Raw genomic sequence first — 20,053 nt, 5'->3', positions numbered from 1 at the left:
TGTGTGACCTTTGGGAGGCGTAAGAGAACACACAACATCAATTAATATTAAATCCTGACCAATCCCGCCAGTATGACGATAGACTTAAATAATCAATCAACTTAAGTACCTCAGCCATACGTGTCCAGTGTCTTTCTCAAAGAGAGACACATTAATCATGTCTGCTGCAGGAAATGCCAATAATATTTTTACCTTATTAATGTTATTCCCTATTATTTCAGACCAGACTGGCAATTTGTACGATTTGCCTTGTGCCTTACTTGGCCTATAGCTTTGGAAAATTTTATTAAAATGACTTATTGTGCTTCTATTGAACTATTTGTAACAAACATTAAAAGGCTTTACTCAATTAAACTTCAAATTTAGTTTTTGAAAAACAAAAAAGTTCTGTTTTATCCTTGTATTACCAACATTGCATATTCCGGTACCAACAAAGGCTTATGTGATGAAAGAGAATAGCTAAGGGAGTTAGCAAAAGGGAAACCTGCTCTCCTCCTCATCCTCAAACGCTCACACTTCAAACTGCAGTTTTTATCAGAGTATAAACCCAGACTGCTAAAAGACATCGCCATCAATTTCACCTTCTCCTTATGCTTTCACAACATCCGACCTTATCACTTGCATTTGTTCTTACCTTATGTACTGCCACCCACTCCATGAAAGACCCAAAGGGGTTTTTTATGCTTTATGCTAAAAAAAATATTTGCTCTGTGCTTCTTGTGCCTTCTTGACATGACAATTACATTTTACAGCCAACCGACTGAAAAACCACTGACATGAGCCAAAATCTAATGTGTCTCCTTAGCTTTTGGGTAAGAATATTTTGGTGGAAGATGGGAGAAGAGGTTTCACAGATTGATTTCAAATTAGCAAGTTGGTCACGGGAATGAAAGACAAGCTGGTCTCGACTGGCAGCGAATCAATGAGGAGCATTTCCTTTGACATCCAGTCTAAATCACAGCGGCTCAGGTCGCTGAGAACGCACTCATGGCTGTAATTAACACTGTCACGCGCTCTCCCATCACAACCTCGACTCTGTGTAACCTCCACCTGAAACCTCATGCTTTCATTTAAAAATAGGGCTCATTTTATTGCTCTGTACCCTCTGTAATCCAGACAATGTGACATGAGGTCATAAATAAATGTGTTGAGTCACAGACAAATATTTGATTCACTTGCAGAGAATGTAACCGGCTCTCTACAAACCACAGAAAGAAGTTATACTAGAAAAGCACTCAGAGAGTACAGACCTCCGCCGAGCAGCTCATTCCCCGCCTAATTGGATTTACACCGCCCACATGGTGATCTGGATCATCACCAAAAGGTTCTAAATTGTTATTGCTATCTTTATTACACCTACCATGAAAAGTAAAAGTGAATCGGTGTTGACCTGTATTTTGAACTGATTTTTGAATCAGTTTTGAATAATTATTTAAAGGTAATTTCCCGATATTTATTCTAAGGGATAAAAAGGATAAATGAACAAAAAAAAAGCCTGAATCTTTTGCCTCCAGACGGGACGATGGTGAATTCTGAGGTAGAATGAAGGGTTGATCACATTCTTGTTCCTAAACTGAGCATGAGCCGCAGGTGATAGACACATATTCCCAACTCACATTAATTTGGATACTACTGCAGCCAAAGAAGCGAAGGACCGATTTTATAGTTCCAGCGGCCCTATAAACATTATGAACATGCATGTATGCTGTCACTTTCTCCTGGAATATGTGTAATCTCATGCGTGTGTGTGTGTGTGCAGATGTGTAATCTGTTTCTGCCAGCCTGTGGGCAGCACATTTCTGGTTGTTTGAAGGATTCTGGCGCTGAATGGCGGTTAGCGCTGGGGCTAATCTGCCAGTGCCGCACGCCATGCGGCCAGCACCCAGCCAGTCGCGCCCCGCAGCCTCCTCTGTAGTGGGTCCATTGGAGCGCTACAAGGCCCCCTGAATGCTATCAGCACAGACGACACACTGCCCCCCCAAAGCAGGGATTACAGTGCTCTCAACGGAGGTGCAAGGAGGAGGATCCAGGACAAGCGGTAGAAAGGGGGAGGGGGAGGAGGTGCGCAGTCTTCCAACATGAGATCCATTCTCTTTAAGGAAGAGGCCATCGGTAAAGCCGACATGCTTATCAGCAGCGGCTGGGAAACCACCCCATAGGAACAACACATCCAGCACAAAGGACGGGGAGGGGGGAATACGGAAGATTAAAAAAGAGTCCATCACATTTTAAAATCCGGATTAGAGCCACTTGGTACCCTTTAAGGACATCGAACACTGCTCCATTGTCAGGAGTTGGATTGTGCTGTGGGCATCAGCGTGAGTTTGCATGGACACATTTGGCTTTTAATGTCATATGCAGGCCTGGTATTTGGGTTTCCTGAAAATGTTAAAAGGGCTGTAAATGTTTACAACCTGTCTGTAAGTTGAAAGCAGAGCCCAAAGGCTCAGAAGCAGGGGGTAAACTGAAATGTGGCAATAAAAAAATATACAAATAGACTGCAGAAGGGTGTGTGTCCCTTGTGTTTCTATTGGGACATGTTGGCAATTAATTAATACACTGTGTTTAAGATTCGGCCCTGGGGTCAGCAGCTTGTTGTGTGGGCTGGTATTATCTTTACTATGGGGACAGGAGTGACTGAAAAACAACGTTCCTCATTAAGCATTAATCTTTAGCAACAGCAGAAATGTGACCGAGTCACCGACAAGAAGCTAGCAAATGTTTTGTGCTCCATGATTTACAAAAACCCACGTCACACTATTTAGGGCTATTTACGTGTTACCAAAGCTGGAGTGGGCTGGAATCTCCACTAATGCTTCTGCTGCATCAAAAAGTGACTCAAGGGAAACACAGTAAGCAACATGTACTGGGACAGCATTCCGAACGCTCCGTCTCATTAACAGACAGGCACTCCTGAAACCCCCCCCAAATGACACACGCTCCACCAACCTGGAAATACTTACACCCACTCGTATTTCCTGCGTTGTGAAAGCTACTGAAAATACAGCTCAGATTCGCCTGTTCAGCGCTTTCTTGTTTTGGGAAGAAAAAGATCCATTGACAAAAATTAGAGGAACACCCCCCCCCCCCTCCCCAGAAGACAAGATTGGGGCACGCGACCCACCTCTGCCTGGCAGGAACCTGTCTCAGCACTTCATTTATAGCTCTCTCTCTGCCACACCTGGCATGCTGGCATCATCCTGGCTCCGGTGTGTCAAAGCCTGACGATGTCACTGTTATCTGAGGCGATTCTCCGTGCTCGGATGCAGTAAATCGATTTTCCAGAAACATAGCAATAAACATGGCATCTGGGCCATCTCAACTATCACAGCTTTAAATTCTGCAGAGCTGCTGCAATTCACTGCCTGCTTATGAGAAACTACAAAGACCAAATTGCAGTTTGGTCTTTGCTACGTATTGCTACAATACCGAGAGCATGTTCCTGTAAAAAAAATATAGCGGCCTTCTGTTCATATGCTCATGTCGTATCCTGTTGTAACTATGACAAGAATTGCAATAGCCAGTTGAGCAGGAAACGTTCAGCCAATGCAACGTCTGACCTGTCCCAATGTCATGATGGATCGCCCACCAAGAGTTGAGTACGCCATGCGGAGCCAAGCATGCACGTGCGACAAAGAAAAGACTCCCAATGAATATCCTTCCTCATTTTTCACCCATCTGCTCCTCAATATTAAGGAAACTGGCCTCCCCCCGGGAAAGCAATACTCTTCAAATATTTCATTATTCAAGGTCTAGAAAGACAGCGCAGAACCCAAACTCACCCGGACTAATGGAAATGCACTTGACTCACTTTCTCCCAACTCGGTGAAGTGTGTTAATCAGACAAAACAGCAGGAGGCAGAGCGGTTGGAGACCTGGGAAGCTAATAAATGCACAGGTTTAAACAACTTATGAAGCTGAGTGCATGCTGTGTGTTTTTCTTACTGTCTTTTTCAGCGCCTCTGGTCCTCTAAACCCAGTGTCTGAAGGACTGCTAGGCAAGTCATGTAATGGTTCACTGATTATTGTATTCTTATTCTTTAGTCATATAAAAAAAAAAAAAAACTTTTTAAGAGTGTTCCTGGTCTATTAATCCTGCTGTACAGAACTTGTGTTGCCCCCTCCTGGCCTTTAAAGTCATTACATGAACATGTGGGGGTGAGGCCAGAGGGTTAGGGTTAGCAATACCTATAGCCTACATCACTAGGGTTGCTCCCAGTAAACACTCTGATTTGCCAGCACAGGAAAATCATCACCCGCTGCAAAATACAAAAATATTAATCTGGCAGTGGGTTTCAAACTATTGTGTGAACTCATATGAAAAGGTCTTGAAGAAGGCAGACAACCTTCGCCTATGTAAGAGAGTCATGCACTGTAGGTTTTAAATAGATAGGTGAGTGAAAGGAGACATAAGAAACTTTGGACTGGTGGACAGGAAAGGCGAGGACACCAGCAGTATCTAATCAATTTTGCCGGAGCAGAGCTCCAAGCAATGCTGCACTGACAAGGAGTGGTCAGAGGTCCGACATCAAACCCTTAGCATCAGCCGTGTTGATGACATTTGACAGGCTGCTAAAGTCACAGCAGATTGAATGCATTTTGGCAACGCCAGCATAAATCTTGTGCCGATTAAAATACAGGGCCGGTGTTTCCAAGTCTTGCTGCGGCTTCACTAATCCAATCCAAATACATGGCAAGATGATATCTGGTCCACTGGTGGGACCAGCCTTGTATCTGTGACCTTCACTTCAACATGACTGACTTGTTGTTCTGCAGACATTCAAGGGGGGGGGGGCTCGCCCAACCATGATGTATAATCAATGTACAAAACTTTATAGATAGATGATGGCTTCCGCCCCAATGCGAAACACGGGTTGTTCCCCGCGGTTGTCGGGCGGTTTATCATGGAAAGAGCTGATGGCATTTTGTGGGGATGAATTTATCTCCAAGTTCCCATTAAGAATGTCATTTAGTGGAAATGTCCACATCTCCTTGAAATGTTGATTGTGTCTTGGGCCTCCTCAATCACTTACAGATGAAAAGGTCCACAGGACTAGGACTACAGCGACAGAGTGCCCCCCCCCCCCCATCAACTAGTTCTCTAAGCAGCCGCTTTTGTTTTTTTCCTCCATCACTTGCAGCACCTTTTCTCCGCCCGCATTTCTGTTGTGGCACTGTGGTGCAGACAAGATCCTGAATCCCGTTCGGATTTCAATAGAGTGTAACAACAATGAATAAAGAGCGCCACGCTGCTTTCCTCGACATGTGTGCGTCAGCAGGGGCTTGCATGAGTGCTCTCCACTGACACCCATAACCCTCCATACAAAACACAATATGCAAATACATGTACAGTGAATATAAGGACTCATTTAAGCTTTTTAACCACAAAAAACAACAACTAGAAAAGCACTCAGAGAGGGCAGACCTCCACCAAGCAGCTCATTCCCCCTCGGGATGCGTGCCCTGCTGCTGCTGCTGCAAACCGAATTGCCCTACGGGGATAATAAAGGCTGCTGAACTTGTATTGGATTCATACCATCCACATGGTGATCTGGATCATCATCCAACAGTTATAACTTGTTCTTGGTATCTTTACATGCCAACCATGAAAAGCAAAAATTAATCAGAGTTGATGTGTTATTTTTAACTTAATTTTGAATCAGTAAATCCAGGATCTCTTCTGGATCATCACCAAAATTTAGATCATACATTCCTGGTAGCAGTCTCAACATTTCCTGCAAATTCCATCAAGATCTGACCGTATCTCTTTTCCATTTTGCTAGCATACAACCAGACAATGCATCGCCAGATTGAAGAAGACACTAGTCAGATCATTTTAGCTTTCATCACAAGTCCACATGCATCGTACACTGGGATGAAAAAAAGATTGTCTAAATTCCTCGGCACACCCAATCAATATCACTGGATACATTCCTGCTCATGTGCCTCCATCTTCTCGATATACTTTGCCGACTTGCAGAGGACATCACACATCCATTTTAATAATTCCCTCACCAGTTTTTACATTCCGCTTTCTAATCAAAGCGAATGACTGAAAAGGCCATATTTTATGATACCAAAACGCTCTTTGGGGGAATTTGCTTTCTCTCTCTCTCTCTCTCCCCTCTGCTACCATTCATTGTTGAACGCTGTTTCATCTGTGAAAATGAGCATGCAATGTTTCCTAAGCAGCGCGGCAAGAAGCAACAACAGTGAAAAGCAGCAGTCTGCCTGTGTCTAGAGACGGAGCTCTGGGTTTCATATTCTGATGTTGCTTCCTATAAACATGCGGTTCCTGTATGGAGAACATCCCACATTCCCACAGCAGTGTTAAAGAGGTCAGAGGCAACAGTAAAAAAAGAACTTGGCAGAAATAAAGAACTGCTTCCTGAGTGTTCCTGTAAAAGTGGTTCCAAAGGGGTGTTTGATTATTTAGAGGAAAGTCTCAAATGTGAACTTACATTTTCTGCTCCCCCCCCCCCCCCCCCCCTGCTCTCTCTCCACCCCTGAAAGATAAGGCTGTTATGTGGGCAGCGTGGGAGTGCGTTAGTGACACTTGGTCTCCATTTGTCTGCTACAGAAATTGACCCTTGGGTCTCAGTGCACGAACACAATTCTTTTCATTCCTGCTCCTGTTTCCCTGCAGTTCAGAGCGTCTTTACAGTAATTCTGTTTCTATTTTGCCCAATACACCCACCCTCTCCAAACTTTCACACACACAAAAAGCAACGTAGCCTCTCTTGCAGATTTCATTCTGTCACACTCATCTTGTCTTGAAAAATACACACACACACACACACACAAAGTATGCTGCCCACACATGGTCTTATCACTCAATAGCAACAGAGGCAGAAGGTCAGAAACCCAATTACTGTACAATAAACCCGCCACACAGAGCGTTCCTCTCGCTACGTGCCACATGCCGAGGTGGGTCTCGGAGACACTCACCTCCTGCCTCTTTAATACGCGCTCTTTACTTTTTCTAACTTTCCCTCCTACCACTGACAACCTCTCTCCTTCGCACTTTCTTCAGCTTTCTTCTCTGCAGACCTCCAGCAACCGCACGGCCAGCGTTTCTGATGCTGTCCGCCCACCATTTCAACATGCGGCTCTTTCAGTGGTTAGATCACGCATTGCTTTAAGATCGTACTAAACGCAATCCAAAAGCAAAAGGCCAGAGAGCAACAGAGAAGCATATTTTTTTTATATTTTTATTGAAACAAAATGAAAGATGTGTACTGAGATAAAAGCTATCCATCAAAACCGAACAAGGAGTGGCAGCAACACTTCCCTCGTCCTTTCCTTCACAATGCTAGAAGATGTGATGTCCTGTTGTCTGTTTCTAGCTTTGTCTGCCCTTCTGCTTTCAGCAGAGCAGAGTAGAGCTGCATGTCTCCGTCCTCAGTCCAACACCTGTACATGTAAAAAAAAAAAAACTGAAACCACCTGACTTCTGCCACAATGAGCCTGGGAGTGACTGTTAAGAGCGTGTACAAATGATTTATTTATAAAGATGTAAAGAAAAAAAAGATAGGAAAGAAATGTAGAAATTGCCTCTAATTGCACAACCGAATACACATTCTGCGATGCTGCACTCTCTACATTGACATGTATCTTTCCATCTTAATGCCCCCCCCCCCCCCCCCCCCCCCGAAATGTAACAATGAGCTGCAATCATGTGCCAAAACTCAGGACGGAGAAAAAAAAAAAAAAAGTAAGCAGCTTCGAATCCTCTTATTTTACTGTGCAAGACCCGCTGCTCGTATCTCATCTGCTCAATCCTCTCATCGTCATTTAAATCTCTCAACTTCATCCGATCCCAGCCGTGGCCCTATTTAAATCCCCCCCCCCCACCATCTCCCAGTCCACCAAATTTTATAATGCTAATTATTTAAACCTCTCCGTGAGCTTCATCCCTCCCATCCACCAGCCACTTATTCAAATCTCTCCCCAACCCGCTCCCTCTACAAGCTCGTCCCGAGTTTAAAAGGTGCTTGACTGAAGGCTTGAGTCTTCCAGACTCCTCTTCTTTCCTGCCCTGTTTATCACGCCCTCTAATTTACCTCACGTTCCGTATTCAATTACACAAAGTCTGCATCTTTGTCCTCTTTGAAATCAAGAGGTTTATTTTGCAGGATGATGGAGGACAGTTGTCAAAAGTGCAGGAACAGCATAATAAATCAATTGTTTGCAGTATCAAATGAGACGATTATATAACAGAGACCAAGTTAAAAAAAGATGTGAGCATTGCAGATAAAAAAACAAAAAACTGTGTGTATTTAGGAAGGCGGATGTAAACGGTTTATACATAACATGTGCATACTGTTCCACATATCCAGCTGTTAGAGGAAAACATAGATAAATGCATGGGAATTTGACCTCAGTCGCTCTGTGGTGGCCTTTGCGAGTCACTGTCCCTTGTGTTGAGTGAGCGTCAAGAGTGAGCGATTGAGCAATGATGAGAATTCGAGAGGTCAGGGGTGTGTGATTTTTCCAAGACCAGGAGGCAGGCTCATCAACATCACATGGGAGAAGGGGCATTGATATTAGTCTGTCTAGGAATAGTTTATCTATCTTTTCATGGTGCTCTGTTTGTCCGTTCTCACCTGCAGCATCTCTGTTTCGTTCAGCTGGAGGGATCGAGCTGTTAGTCCTGTGGAGAAGCCACCTACACATGGAGCATCGGGATCACGGCGCAGTAAAACACCAGAGCCGCTCACGGCACCGAGCAGGAGTCCCACTCAGCATCACTACTTATTCCAGTTACATAAATGCTGTTCCCATCAGCAGCAGCAAGCCGCCCTACACAAACTGCAATGCTCCCACATGCAATATGCTGAACCCCCGGTGTGTAGTAAAGCACCTGCAAGGTTACGCATTCACCATACACACTTTTGTTTTTTTCTTATATCTGTAACGTAAAATGTCTCACATGACATTATTTGCACAGCTCAGCAACATAATTTCAAAGCAAAGTCCTTTTTTCAAAAGGAGAACTATTTTAAATCTGAATGCCTTGATTTTCAGTGAGATTTATAAGCTCAGTTAAACACATTTCTCTTTCTGTAAGGTTCAACTGTCTCTCCAACATGCAGCAAACAGAATAAAGTGGACACCGGAGGGGGGGTGAGCTCACCTTGGTACTCCTGTCCAGGGGTGTAGGTGTTGGGGTTGCCCGTGATTTGGAGTGTGAGTAGCACCTCTCCACCTCCTTCTGTCACCCCGACTCCCTCCGTCTCCCCGTGATGGGTGCACAGGAAGAAGAAGGGGTTGAATCTGGGATAGAAGCTCGCAGGGGGCGCCCCGAAATCCATACTGCTGCTTCCCAGGACTAGGGCCAGCAGGGCACAGCATAAAGCGGCCCCAAAAGAGGCCCGCGCCATGGCCATCTGCCCTCACCAAGCAGGGCACTGTGGGAGTGGAGGTGGGTGAAGAGGTGAGGAGATTGTGAGTTGGAGCGAGGAAGGCAAAGGTAGAGTTCCAGAGGACCACTTCTGGAGTCCACAGAGGAGTCGAAAGTCCAAAAGTGTGTGCGTGTCTGAGTGTGTTTGTGTTTCTGTGTGTCAGTGAGTGGGCTCGGCTGTAGAGCTCTGGTCTTCTGCTTCCTCTCCCTGTCCTCCCTTCACTCGGGGAGTTCAGAGCTTCACTTGTGCTGTCCTGCTCCGGCGTTTAAATATCTCACCCCCTCCCTCTGTTTCCATCTCTCCTCCCACCCGCCCTCCCTCTCCCTGTCTCTCTTTCGCTCAAACACCAGCCCCGCGCTCTGGGTACGCTCTGAAGAGACGGCCTCCCTCCTCTCTCTCTCATCCAGCTCTTCTCTTCTTCCTCTTCTCTGCCAGTCTATCACTTTTCCTTTTTCTTAATCTCTTCCTCTCCTCTTTTTACCACTCAGTAAATCATTGCGTTGCTCCACGTCGCTCTCCTCCACACCCCTCTCGAGACCTTGACCATGCATCTCTTGGTTTCTTCATCCCCAACCAACCCGCTGACATATCCCTGTCACTCCTTTGTCTTCCTACCCATCCGCCAGGCGGCCTCCTCCTCTCCCACCCATTATCACACCTCCTTTCTCCCTCCCTCTTCCAATCCCTTCGCCTCCCTCCCTCTTCCTTGTATCTTTCTGCTGTTCTCCCACCCTTCTTTCAGTTGCCCTCTTTTTCCAACCCTCTGTCTCTTTATCCTCATTCTTAGCGGTTATTCAGATTTGTTTTTCTCCTCCACTGTCCCTCTGTTGTTGCTTCTTCTTCTTCTTTTTTTTATAAGTTTCCATCAGAATCTCCTTTTCCACAGGATTCTCCAACTTTTTCCTCCCTGTCAGAGGAGCGTGCACTGCCTCTCTGCTCCAGATTAACCCGCCACTATGGCACTGACTCAAGCCATAATGCTCTGTCTCCCCCGACGGCTCTCTGCTGCAGCTCATCAAATGATGGATAAGTATTTCTCTCGCAACCTGTGCACACACACACACACTATCTTGTTTGATTTATATATATATATAATAAATACAAACAGTACTACACTTGTACATTTCAGCCACTCTTTCTTTATCTGTTGTGTCTCCTCCTCCAAGACATCCTCTCCCTGATTTACTGTTTTATCACACAAGCGGAAATTTGAGCAACTTGCTTTCGACATCACGAAAACAAGCAGGTGCTTTGGCGTTTCTGTTACACTGCCTGCTGGGTTGGTGTGGTTAAGAGCCTATTAGAGTGATAAACACTCGTTAGCTGTGCACACTATCTCTGCTGTTTCTTGTCCAAACAGCTTGACTGACCCGCAGCAGGAGAACACAGCCAGATGCTTTGGCTCACTCCATCTCATTCTCTCTCTCCCTTACACACACACACATGCATGAATGTGTATGCACATTGATGAATAAAAAAGACAAAATGTGTAGACAATATATGTGTAGATTTCTTATTTTTCCCTGCTTAGGTAAGATGTTGCTCACACAGATGAGCTACAGTCAAAAACGTCTGGACAAAAAGGGAAATATTGTCCAACTTTAAGGGAGCGATTTGCTCCCGATGTGGATTCCTGCTCGCCAGTTCAATGTCACCTATATTAACTTGTATGCAACTGCCAGAAATACCGAAAAGGGAAATTATGGGAAATGCCCCAAACACGGTTCGGTCAAGTCTGAAAAAAAAAAAAAAGCTCCAGTGTTTTCATATAAATTCCTGCTCAGTCCTTCTTCACAGCCTTTCACAATTCATTTTCCATGGAGTGTATTTCATGACGGATGAGATCATGTGTTCTAGTTTCTCTTATGTATAGCAACAGTTCTCTCACAAAACCTTTCATATGCGGTATACTCATTCATTTTCTTAACAGCTTAATTCAAAATCTGGTCATGGGATCTACTGGAGCATATCTCAGCATTCTATGGGTGAGAGGCGGGGTACACTCTGGACGAGCCCCCAGTTCATCGTACGTCCGCACGCAGTCATTCACGCACACGCTCACACCTATGGACAATTTAGCGTAACCTTTGCTCCTAAGTTGCATGTTTTTGGTGATGGGAGGAAGCCGGAGAACCCGGATAGAACCCACACAGACACGGGGAGGACATGGAAACTCCTCACAGAAAGGCAGCAAGCTAGATTTAAACCTGTGAGCTTCTTGCTGTGAGGCGACAGCAACACCCACTGCATCACCGTGCTGCCCCATACACAGTATACTTGTCTATTAAGTTCACTGTAATTAAAAAAATAAACTGCTGCTGATACGTCACCAATATGTAAAGTGATGTTAAAAGCTTGGCAGTGACATTGAAGACATTGTCTAGCGTGTGTTCTAACTGCGAGGAAAACCGATGAACAGAAATTACAGTTGGAAACAGTGTACGTCCAACTTTCCAGAAGTACTGTGTGTCCTCCCCGCTAAGTGGACCGTCCTGCTTAGAAAGGATAGTGAGTTTAAAGGTTATCTCCGTCCTCCTCTGCTGTTTCTCTCAACCACTTTACAGCCACCCTCAAGCTCCTCGCTGCCTTAATTAAGCGCTTTTAATTAATCGAGCTGCATTAACACACCAGGGAGACTTCATAAAGAACTTAAGTCCATACAATAAGTGCAGCTTTGATAGCGTTTCTCTTGACTGTGCTACCGCAGTCATAGCCTTGATCCCACACCAAAAAATAAACTTTTTGACTTGTTTTTCTTATTTCAAAAATCAAGTAATCAAGAAGTTCCCCTTGTTTCCGGAAAAAGCTGATACCCCCCCCCCCCCAAAGTTCCTTATAATAATGGCAATAAACCATGACGATACAATCCGGAAATGACGAAACTGCTTCCAGTAACGCTACGTGCTGAATGAGGGGCAGTAGCAAAGCCTCATCCATATGCAGGTTGTGCATGGTTTGAGTATGAAACATAAAAGGCAAGTACAATTGACTTTGATTGGATTAAACCAGCCTGTGCAGGCTGGAGCATTTTGTGCATTCTGGGTGGACTGATGATATTGAATGACAACTGCAGGCACATCAGTCAGGAGTGAGCTGCAATATTGTCGGTGAAAGATTAAAAAACCATGTGCTGTTCTGATGCTGTGCAGGAACGGGATGTTGCAAGAAGGAAAGCTGGTCGTCCGATGACACGCCAAGGTTCCTTGAAGTTTTCAGCAGTAATACATCATGGACTGGTGATGACATCATCAATCAATTCTCAGATGTCAGGCAGTGTGCAGACAGACAGACAGACAGGAATGCGAATTGCGCTGCCAACTGGGAAAACTGAACTACTTGGTTTACCTTCATGATGATGTCGCTTTATGAAAACCACAACGTGTTTGGCTCTGAGGTTCAAGGTTTTTTTCTTTTGCTACATGTACTGTAAGAATGGCAGAGCACGAACGTTCCCACAAAACATTATTTATGAATAAGACAGTGGTATCCATTGAAGCAATTTTCCAAGTCCTACAGTAATATACAAATGGATACAAAAAGATCAAAACACCTGTTTATTTTATATATTTATATGAAGGCAGAATATAATTTAATGAAAGATAATGTGGGTTCATTGCAAAATGGAAGTTATCCAGACTCAAATTTCCTTTTCCTATGTACAAATTGAAACTTTTCCTAAAAACAGGGGGAAGGATCTATGCCCCAGTAATCAGAGCTTACCCCCAACTCTCACTTTTCAGAGTTTTTGATGTTTTATTTTTCTCTAGCGTTCCCGCTATCGTCCGAACTTTGAGGTCTGCAGCTCCTCACTGATAACAGTTAGCAGTTCAGCCTCAGCTCCCTGCTGAGCACCTTTCTGTTTGGGATTGGCACAGAGTATAAGAGGCCTTTCTTTGTGGACTTATGTGGGAGTTCCTGAGGGATTCATCCTGCATCCGAATCTATAGAATTTTCCAAGTTTACAGAAACAAGATATCTGAGACAAGAGAGGAATTAAAAATGCTGAGAAAGCCTTCGTTTGGCATCAAAGAGGTTTTGGTAAAGAATCGATGGATTAGAAAGAGCTTTACTCAACAAATTGGGTAAACAGGTTAAGACATTTTCCAACATTTACAATTTATCCATCCATTGTCTATAACCAGTTTACAGGGTTGTTGTTGTTTTTTCGGGGGGTCTTTCCCAGCCAATCACAGCATGAGAGGCACGGTTTGCTCAGGAATGGTTGCCAGCTCCTATAAATGAGTGTGGGAGAAACAAGGGATCCCACACGGACACAAAGAGAAAATGTATCTATAGGTGAACAAAGTAGGCGGAGTGTGTGCACGTTTCTGCATGCTTATATACATATAGAATGCTCAATGTGTGTGTTTGCGTGTGTGTGACCTTCTGCAACCGCATTTAATGAAAGCAAGAAAAGATTGCTCATAGTGTGAATGGTTGCTGAATTCAAACGCGCGCACACACACACACACACACACACACTTACGGTATAATTGCGCCTGATGCACAAGAGGCATACACACACAGAGAAGTAGCGAGTGTGGGGCGAGCCATCTGTTTCACCTGTAGCAGTCTTTATCACACACACCCCTGTGTGATGGCCGCTGTGGTGTCTTCATGTAGGTCCTGTCCTACATCCATTCCTGCCAAACTACCGCCATTCTCCAAGACCTTCCCTTAAGTGCACACCGACACAAGCACAAAGTTAAACACACACACACACACACATGGTGCGCTACTCGGGGCTATCGTTCTCCATAATAAAAACTAGGTCGGCGAGGCGTGGGCGAGGGGAGTAGGGCATAATTATTTTTATCATTATTAATTTCCACCTCAAGGTTGCACCGGGGCTTTTTTTGTCCCCTTCAATCTTCATTCCAGATCCACTGCTCACACACACATTCATCGCTACCACTGTCTTTGAAAGGGATGCATGCCAAACAAGGCAGAACAGAACGTTGGGGGCACAAAAGAGGAAAGAGCTCAAAGCGATGGAAAGAGTGTGACAGCAAGAAAAATAAGTGAAAGCAGAGGCGGGGGGGGGGGGGGGGGGGGGCAGGAGGGGTCGCATGTGTCGCTTCATCACTCACTAGACCCTTAATTTACACTAACAGGTTGTTTACTCGATATGGCAAATGATAATAAAAGCTCAAAAGATGGAGGAGGGGAGAAGGCAAGAAAAGAGAAAGGGAGAAAGAGGAGCCCTGAGGGAGCACTTCAGCTGTGATGGCTTGCACACTCCAATTAGTTCCATGAAAAGCTTGTCCCCCCTTAAAGGAGAAAAAGGACGGGTGCATTTGATCATTGTGTAAATAAAACCCACCAGGATCACCCCGAAAAACTTCACGAGGGCAGCACATGGCAGGAACTGCCGGTAGCATGCACTGCCCCCCGAACACTCAAACACGAACAGGGACATTTGAGATTCTTGGGAGCGTAAACAACACAGGAATGTTTTAATTGAAAGTTCTGGTTCAGTTCCTGACAGTGAAATGATTCTTTCTTAGCACATGAATACTGGGCAGACACCAAGAAACCAACAAATCTTCCAACAATTTCCAATTAGAAGAAAAGATTTAACTGCTAAAAAAATCCAGCTATAGCTATCATAAGTGAGTCCGCTGACATACGACATCCACATTTGTGTCTTTCCATTGCAACCTAGCCCCGGTTCAGGTCGCCACACGTTGGAGAGAGCTCTTTCCATGCACACCGCTGCCACAGAAAAATGTAATACCACTATTCCAGACAAATACTCTGTTGTGACTCTTGGCATACAAAAACAAAGTGGGCATTGAAAATGTTGCATGGCACCAGTTATCGGCCTGCAATCAACGGCCGTCCCAACAGTGGATCATATTCAGATATACAGAAGTTAAATAACACGACCACAGGTATTCGCACAAAGTATTAATTCACATCTGGTCTAGATTTAAACTGGAATTACCACCTTGTGGCTGTACACCCCTGTTCGCCAAGTCGATCAGCGTTTTGCATTTGTGTCTTTCTGTATGCCCGCAGTGAAAACCTATTACAGCCCAACCATGCCCATAAGTTTGTTAGTTATTTTGTCAGCAGGATTACACAAAAACTTTTGTGTAAAACGTGATGGGAGGAAGAATAACACCCATTATTTATTCCCTTAGTGATTTAAGAATCTGCCTTTGTAACACCGAGGTTGTTGGTTCAAGTACCTGTCCGAGCCAGCCTCCAGTACCTGGAACAACATGAGCCGAGAACATGGGATTGAGAAATGCTCCCGCAATAGTGAAGGAGTGGCTAATAAGGTCATAGTGAGCCTGACTTTTCACCAGTGAGCCACGAATTCTAGTAATAATTCAGTCAAGTGGATTTTTGTGCCAAAATTGGAGACAATCCTTCAGTGCAGCCATTCGAAACGTTCGTAGCGTCATGACGGATGTAAGTACAGTCGGATCCACGTCATTTTATGTTTAGCCTTTGTTTAGTGCAGCTACTGAAGTAATTATAACAGTTCTGATTCCGTTTAATAAGGGCGCATTTCATGGTGGTACGGTGTCTGTGCAGAGTTTTTATGTTCTCCCCATGCCCGTGTGGATTTTCTCCACATTTCCTCGCACCTCCAAAAACATGCAATGGGATAGGCTCCAGCATCTCCCGTGACCCACAAAGCGGAAAAGAGCAGAAGAACATTTCTGAATGAATCTCATTTACGATTGCAATTGGAATAAAATAAAAAAAAGAAATATAAATTACTTGCCAAAGAGATCACAGAAAATGTCATTTCTTTGTGTGCTTTGACTTTTGACTTTGAAGTTCTCGCCTCTTGGCAAACGGAGATGACAAGAAACCCCCCCCCCCCCCCCCACACTCAGAGGCTTACAGCGAGTGGCTCCACTGACACCTTAATAAACGAAGCTGGACTGTACAACCATTAAATAGCATTAGGATCAACATTCCTCTGCTCGCTAATAAACGTCTCACCAAACGTCTTTTTTTTTTGCATCCGCAGCAGGGGATGCGATCCACTGAGTGTGCACAGAAACAAGCATAGTAAAGAGGTGTTAATGTAGAGGTCTGGTACTAACCCACTTTATTCCATAATAGTGAACCCATTAATTGAGTAAAGAAAAATACAAAGCAGTAACACTGGGTTGGACATCACCATCTGCGCTGGGTCTGTCCATGTCTGTAAGTTTAAGCGTTGGTAAGCACATGGCCTGGCACAGTTTAAGTGCCATGCATTTCTCAGTAGCTGTGAATCATAGTTCTTTCTGAGCTCCCGGCATGGCAAAGTGCATCGCTAAGGGCTGCCTAAATCCACAGACTGTCGGTCACATAGTTTGTCTTTTTAAGCATTTGCATTTGCTACACTACACATGAAAGCTGTTCTCTCCACCACCCCCCGTGCCACACCCCCATCCTGCAGTCATGGTAACGGAGCAGTGAGAGAACAAGATGAGGATTATGAGATGTGGTGGTAGAGGATAGACACATGGCCACATTGTGACAGACGGAGTGAGAGCTGAGTGGCTTGACAGCCATTTCCCCATCCTGACATCCAGCATGCGCAGTCAGAAAGGACAGAAGGCAGAAGTTACATGGAACAAGAAAGCCAAGAAACAAAGGAGCGTGACTGTCTCACTCGGAATCACCGAGTTTTAGTGTTTGCATCCATTTGCACTTGTGATTTATCATTTCCACAGCTCACAGGACTATGTTCCTGTACAAAAGAGACGAGTTTGACCTCCTGACATGAACTTATCAGCTCGCTAGCTCAAAATGCATTCTGTTACCCTGCCTGGATCCAAGAGAGCATAAGCTAAGAGAGTGGCTGAAAATCAATGATAGAGGAAAGCTCCAACATCTGAAATCCTACTGGCACACTAAAATAAAAAAACAAAAAAAAGGCTTCCACGTTCACAGAAAACTCTTAGAAATAGCCTAATAGATACAATATTGATTTGAGTGTGTTTGGTGCAAATGTCCATAAACGTGTTTAAAACAGCTCTCGTTCTCATCCTGCATGATGGGCGCTGTTTGCAGGCTTTGTGCTGAGGAACAGCCTGGCAGAGGATGATTTTCTAGTATGAGCGATGCACAGCATGTCTGGCACACATATAATAAAGCAGCTCCATCCCAAAATGATACCGTTCCTCCCCAGACACCAAACTCAGGCTCTCACTTCATCCAAGATGGAAGCAAACGTAAACACACATGGCGACAAAATTGTCACGCGTCCCGATTAACGCTGAAGATACTCGTAGCGCTCGTTCACCCAATGCTAACACCGAACAAAAACACAGACAGTGGTGGAAGAGGTGTAAATGTGTGCACACACACGCACATATTTGCACTTGCGGATATACACATTGCAAACACCGAGGGGGGAGGGGGCACCGAGGGCACGGAACATACAGCTAGCAGACAGCCTTGAGCTATGAGCTCACCTAAAGAAATAAATAAATGAAAATCTCATTTTAAACCAGGAGCTTGACACCCTCTCTTGGAGCGCACTCCTCCTCCCTGCATTTCACTTTCTCCTCCTCCTCCCCAAATCCCTGATCAAGATTTTATTCTAGAGAAACACAAAGAGCGGCTACCCAGAATCCATCGCTTCAGCTCCATCCACCCTTCATTTCAGTGACCTATAGAGATGTACTCTAGGAGCACTGTGCTGATTGTGCCTTCCGTTTCCTGCTTTTCTTTTGTCCCACGATTTTTCGATTCTACTCTCACAAATTTAATTGGCTCCACTTCATGTTCTATGTTTCATTATGTAGAACTTTGGGGCTGGTAGGATGGTACTATTTAGGAAATTGAATCAATGTTGCCGGTGCATATAAATTCCAGGCTGGAGCCCACAACCACATGCCTCCGCAGAGGAGGCTATGTTTTTGCCGGCGTTTATCTGTCTTGTCTGTTTGTCTGACATTTAAAACATAACTCAAAAATTCACAGACGGTTCTTGATGAAGCTTCCAGGAGATGTTGGGAATGTTACCAGGAACAGATGATTACATTCTGATGATGATTCAGAAGAGAAGATTCTGGATTACTTTGAATATTTAAATAACATTGCAGTCAATTGAGCTTTAAAATCTGTTCCTTCAATATCTCGGTTGACTATTGACCGATGTTTATGGAAATTGACACAGTCATGTAGGGTGGGGACGTCTATCATAACACGGAATTTTATCCGGATCGGATTCGGATTGCGGATGATATTGAGATTTTTCAAAAAGAATCCGGATACACTTGCCTTTCGGGTCTACTGTGCATTTAATATTAGAGACAGAGATTTCGAACAAGTGTTGTCTCATAGCCGAGTCAATTCCACATCAGAGCAGGTCAACAGATTTGTACTTTAATACCTGAGGAAACAGATCCAGGTGAAATCCAGCTACATACTTGTAATAAAACAATTTTGTTTTTTAGACAATTTCAATAACATCTCTCTGATTACCTCCACAAAGGAGATTCTGCTTCTGCTGCCTTTACCAAGACACTGTGGAATTAGTAGTGGACCAGACCACATGCATGCATGCAGGAGGAAGAAAAATCAATCTCTGACTGGACAGATTGGGTCAGATAGGACACAATATATCCTAGAAAAGAATGAGCACATGGGCCACCAACAAAAGAAGAAGAAGAGGTGCAGCGGGTGGCGACAAATTGAGACAGATGATACAGATAATAATGTGCCCTTCATCATGGTGTCTACAAATAGGGGGAGGTAGACCTTTGCCCTAAATTATATGGGTCAGTGGATCAGGAGCCTGTGGTCCTACATGGTGGGGGATCAACAAGTCAAATAAATGCACAGACACACACACAGACATTTAAGAGAGTCAGCCACTGCCTAAAAAAGATGCAAAACACCTCCATGCGATTTCATTCTTTTAGAACTAAAGAGAGCATGAAAAGCGTGTGATGATAGTACAACAGAGCGTCTCTGTGGAATTTGCTTCTGGAGGACAGCGTGCACTTGCATGTAGAATGATAAACCAAGGACAATAGATGCTCTCCCATGATGCACAAATGACAAAGAGAACAGAGCATCAGGCATACATGCTTCACCATCATCACGATGGCCAGAGGATGTCATTTGGTGCAGGGTGCTATAAACACCTTGCTGTGAAAATTGTGCATGCAGAGCAGACACACACACAGATGCACCTCTACACAAAATATAACCGAGTGGCTGAAGCGTCCACTGTAGGTCATCCAGCGCTCCTCTCCGCACGCTCGCTGATCCAATTAAAGGTCAGAGGTCACAAGACAGTCCTGTCCTACCACAATATAAAACAGAACCTCCCCCATTCGCCTCTCTCCATCCTCCCAGCATTTCCCTCATTCATTTATCCTCCTCTCTTCTCACCCTTTCTGCTCAGCTGTCGTCTCTCACTTCATCTCCTCTAAATAGCTATTGACTGTGCTCACACAGCTTTCCATTGTCCGTCTCTATCACAAATGCATCTGCCAATCCCAGGCTCATGTTCTTTGTCTGTTCACCTCCATGCTTTGACCAGTCCTATATCTTTTTATAAATATATCTAGTTATTTTTTTTATTATCAAACCCTCTTTTCATTAAGTTGCTTCACTCTTCCATCATTCCCGAACCACTCCAAGTGTTCAGACTCTCGACTAATCTATTTTCTCTGTGTTTG

General features: G+C 44.4%; 1 protein-coding gene across 1 annotated transcript in view; it reads right to left on the bottom strand.

Moving 5' to 3' along the window:
- Nucleotides 1-9,389, bottom strand: part of LOC137893839 (reelin-like) — a 68,983-nt gene extending 59,594 nt beyond the window's left edge. The window contains exon 1 of the mRNA XM_068739279.1: nucleotides 9,137-9,389. Coding sequence (XP_068595380.1) covers nucleotides 9,137-9,389 — 253 coding nt within the window. The remainder of the gene's footprint in view (nucleotides 1-9,136) is intronic.
- Nucleotides 9,390-20,053: the final 10,664 nt, after the last annotated feature.

The sequence above is a fragment of the Brachionichthys hirsutus genome, chromosome 5 (genome assembly GCF_040956055.1).
Source record: "Brachionichthys hirsutus isolate HB-005 chromosome 5, CSIRO-AGI_Bhir_v1, whole genome shotgun sequence".
NCBI lineage: Eukaryota > Metazoa > Chordata > Actinopteri > Lophiiformes > Brachionichthyidae > Brachionichthys > Brachionichthys hirsutus.
This window is presented reverse-complemented; position numbering and strand designations above follow the sequence as displayed.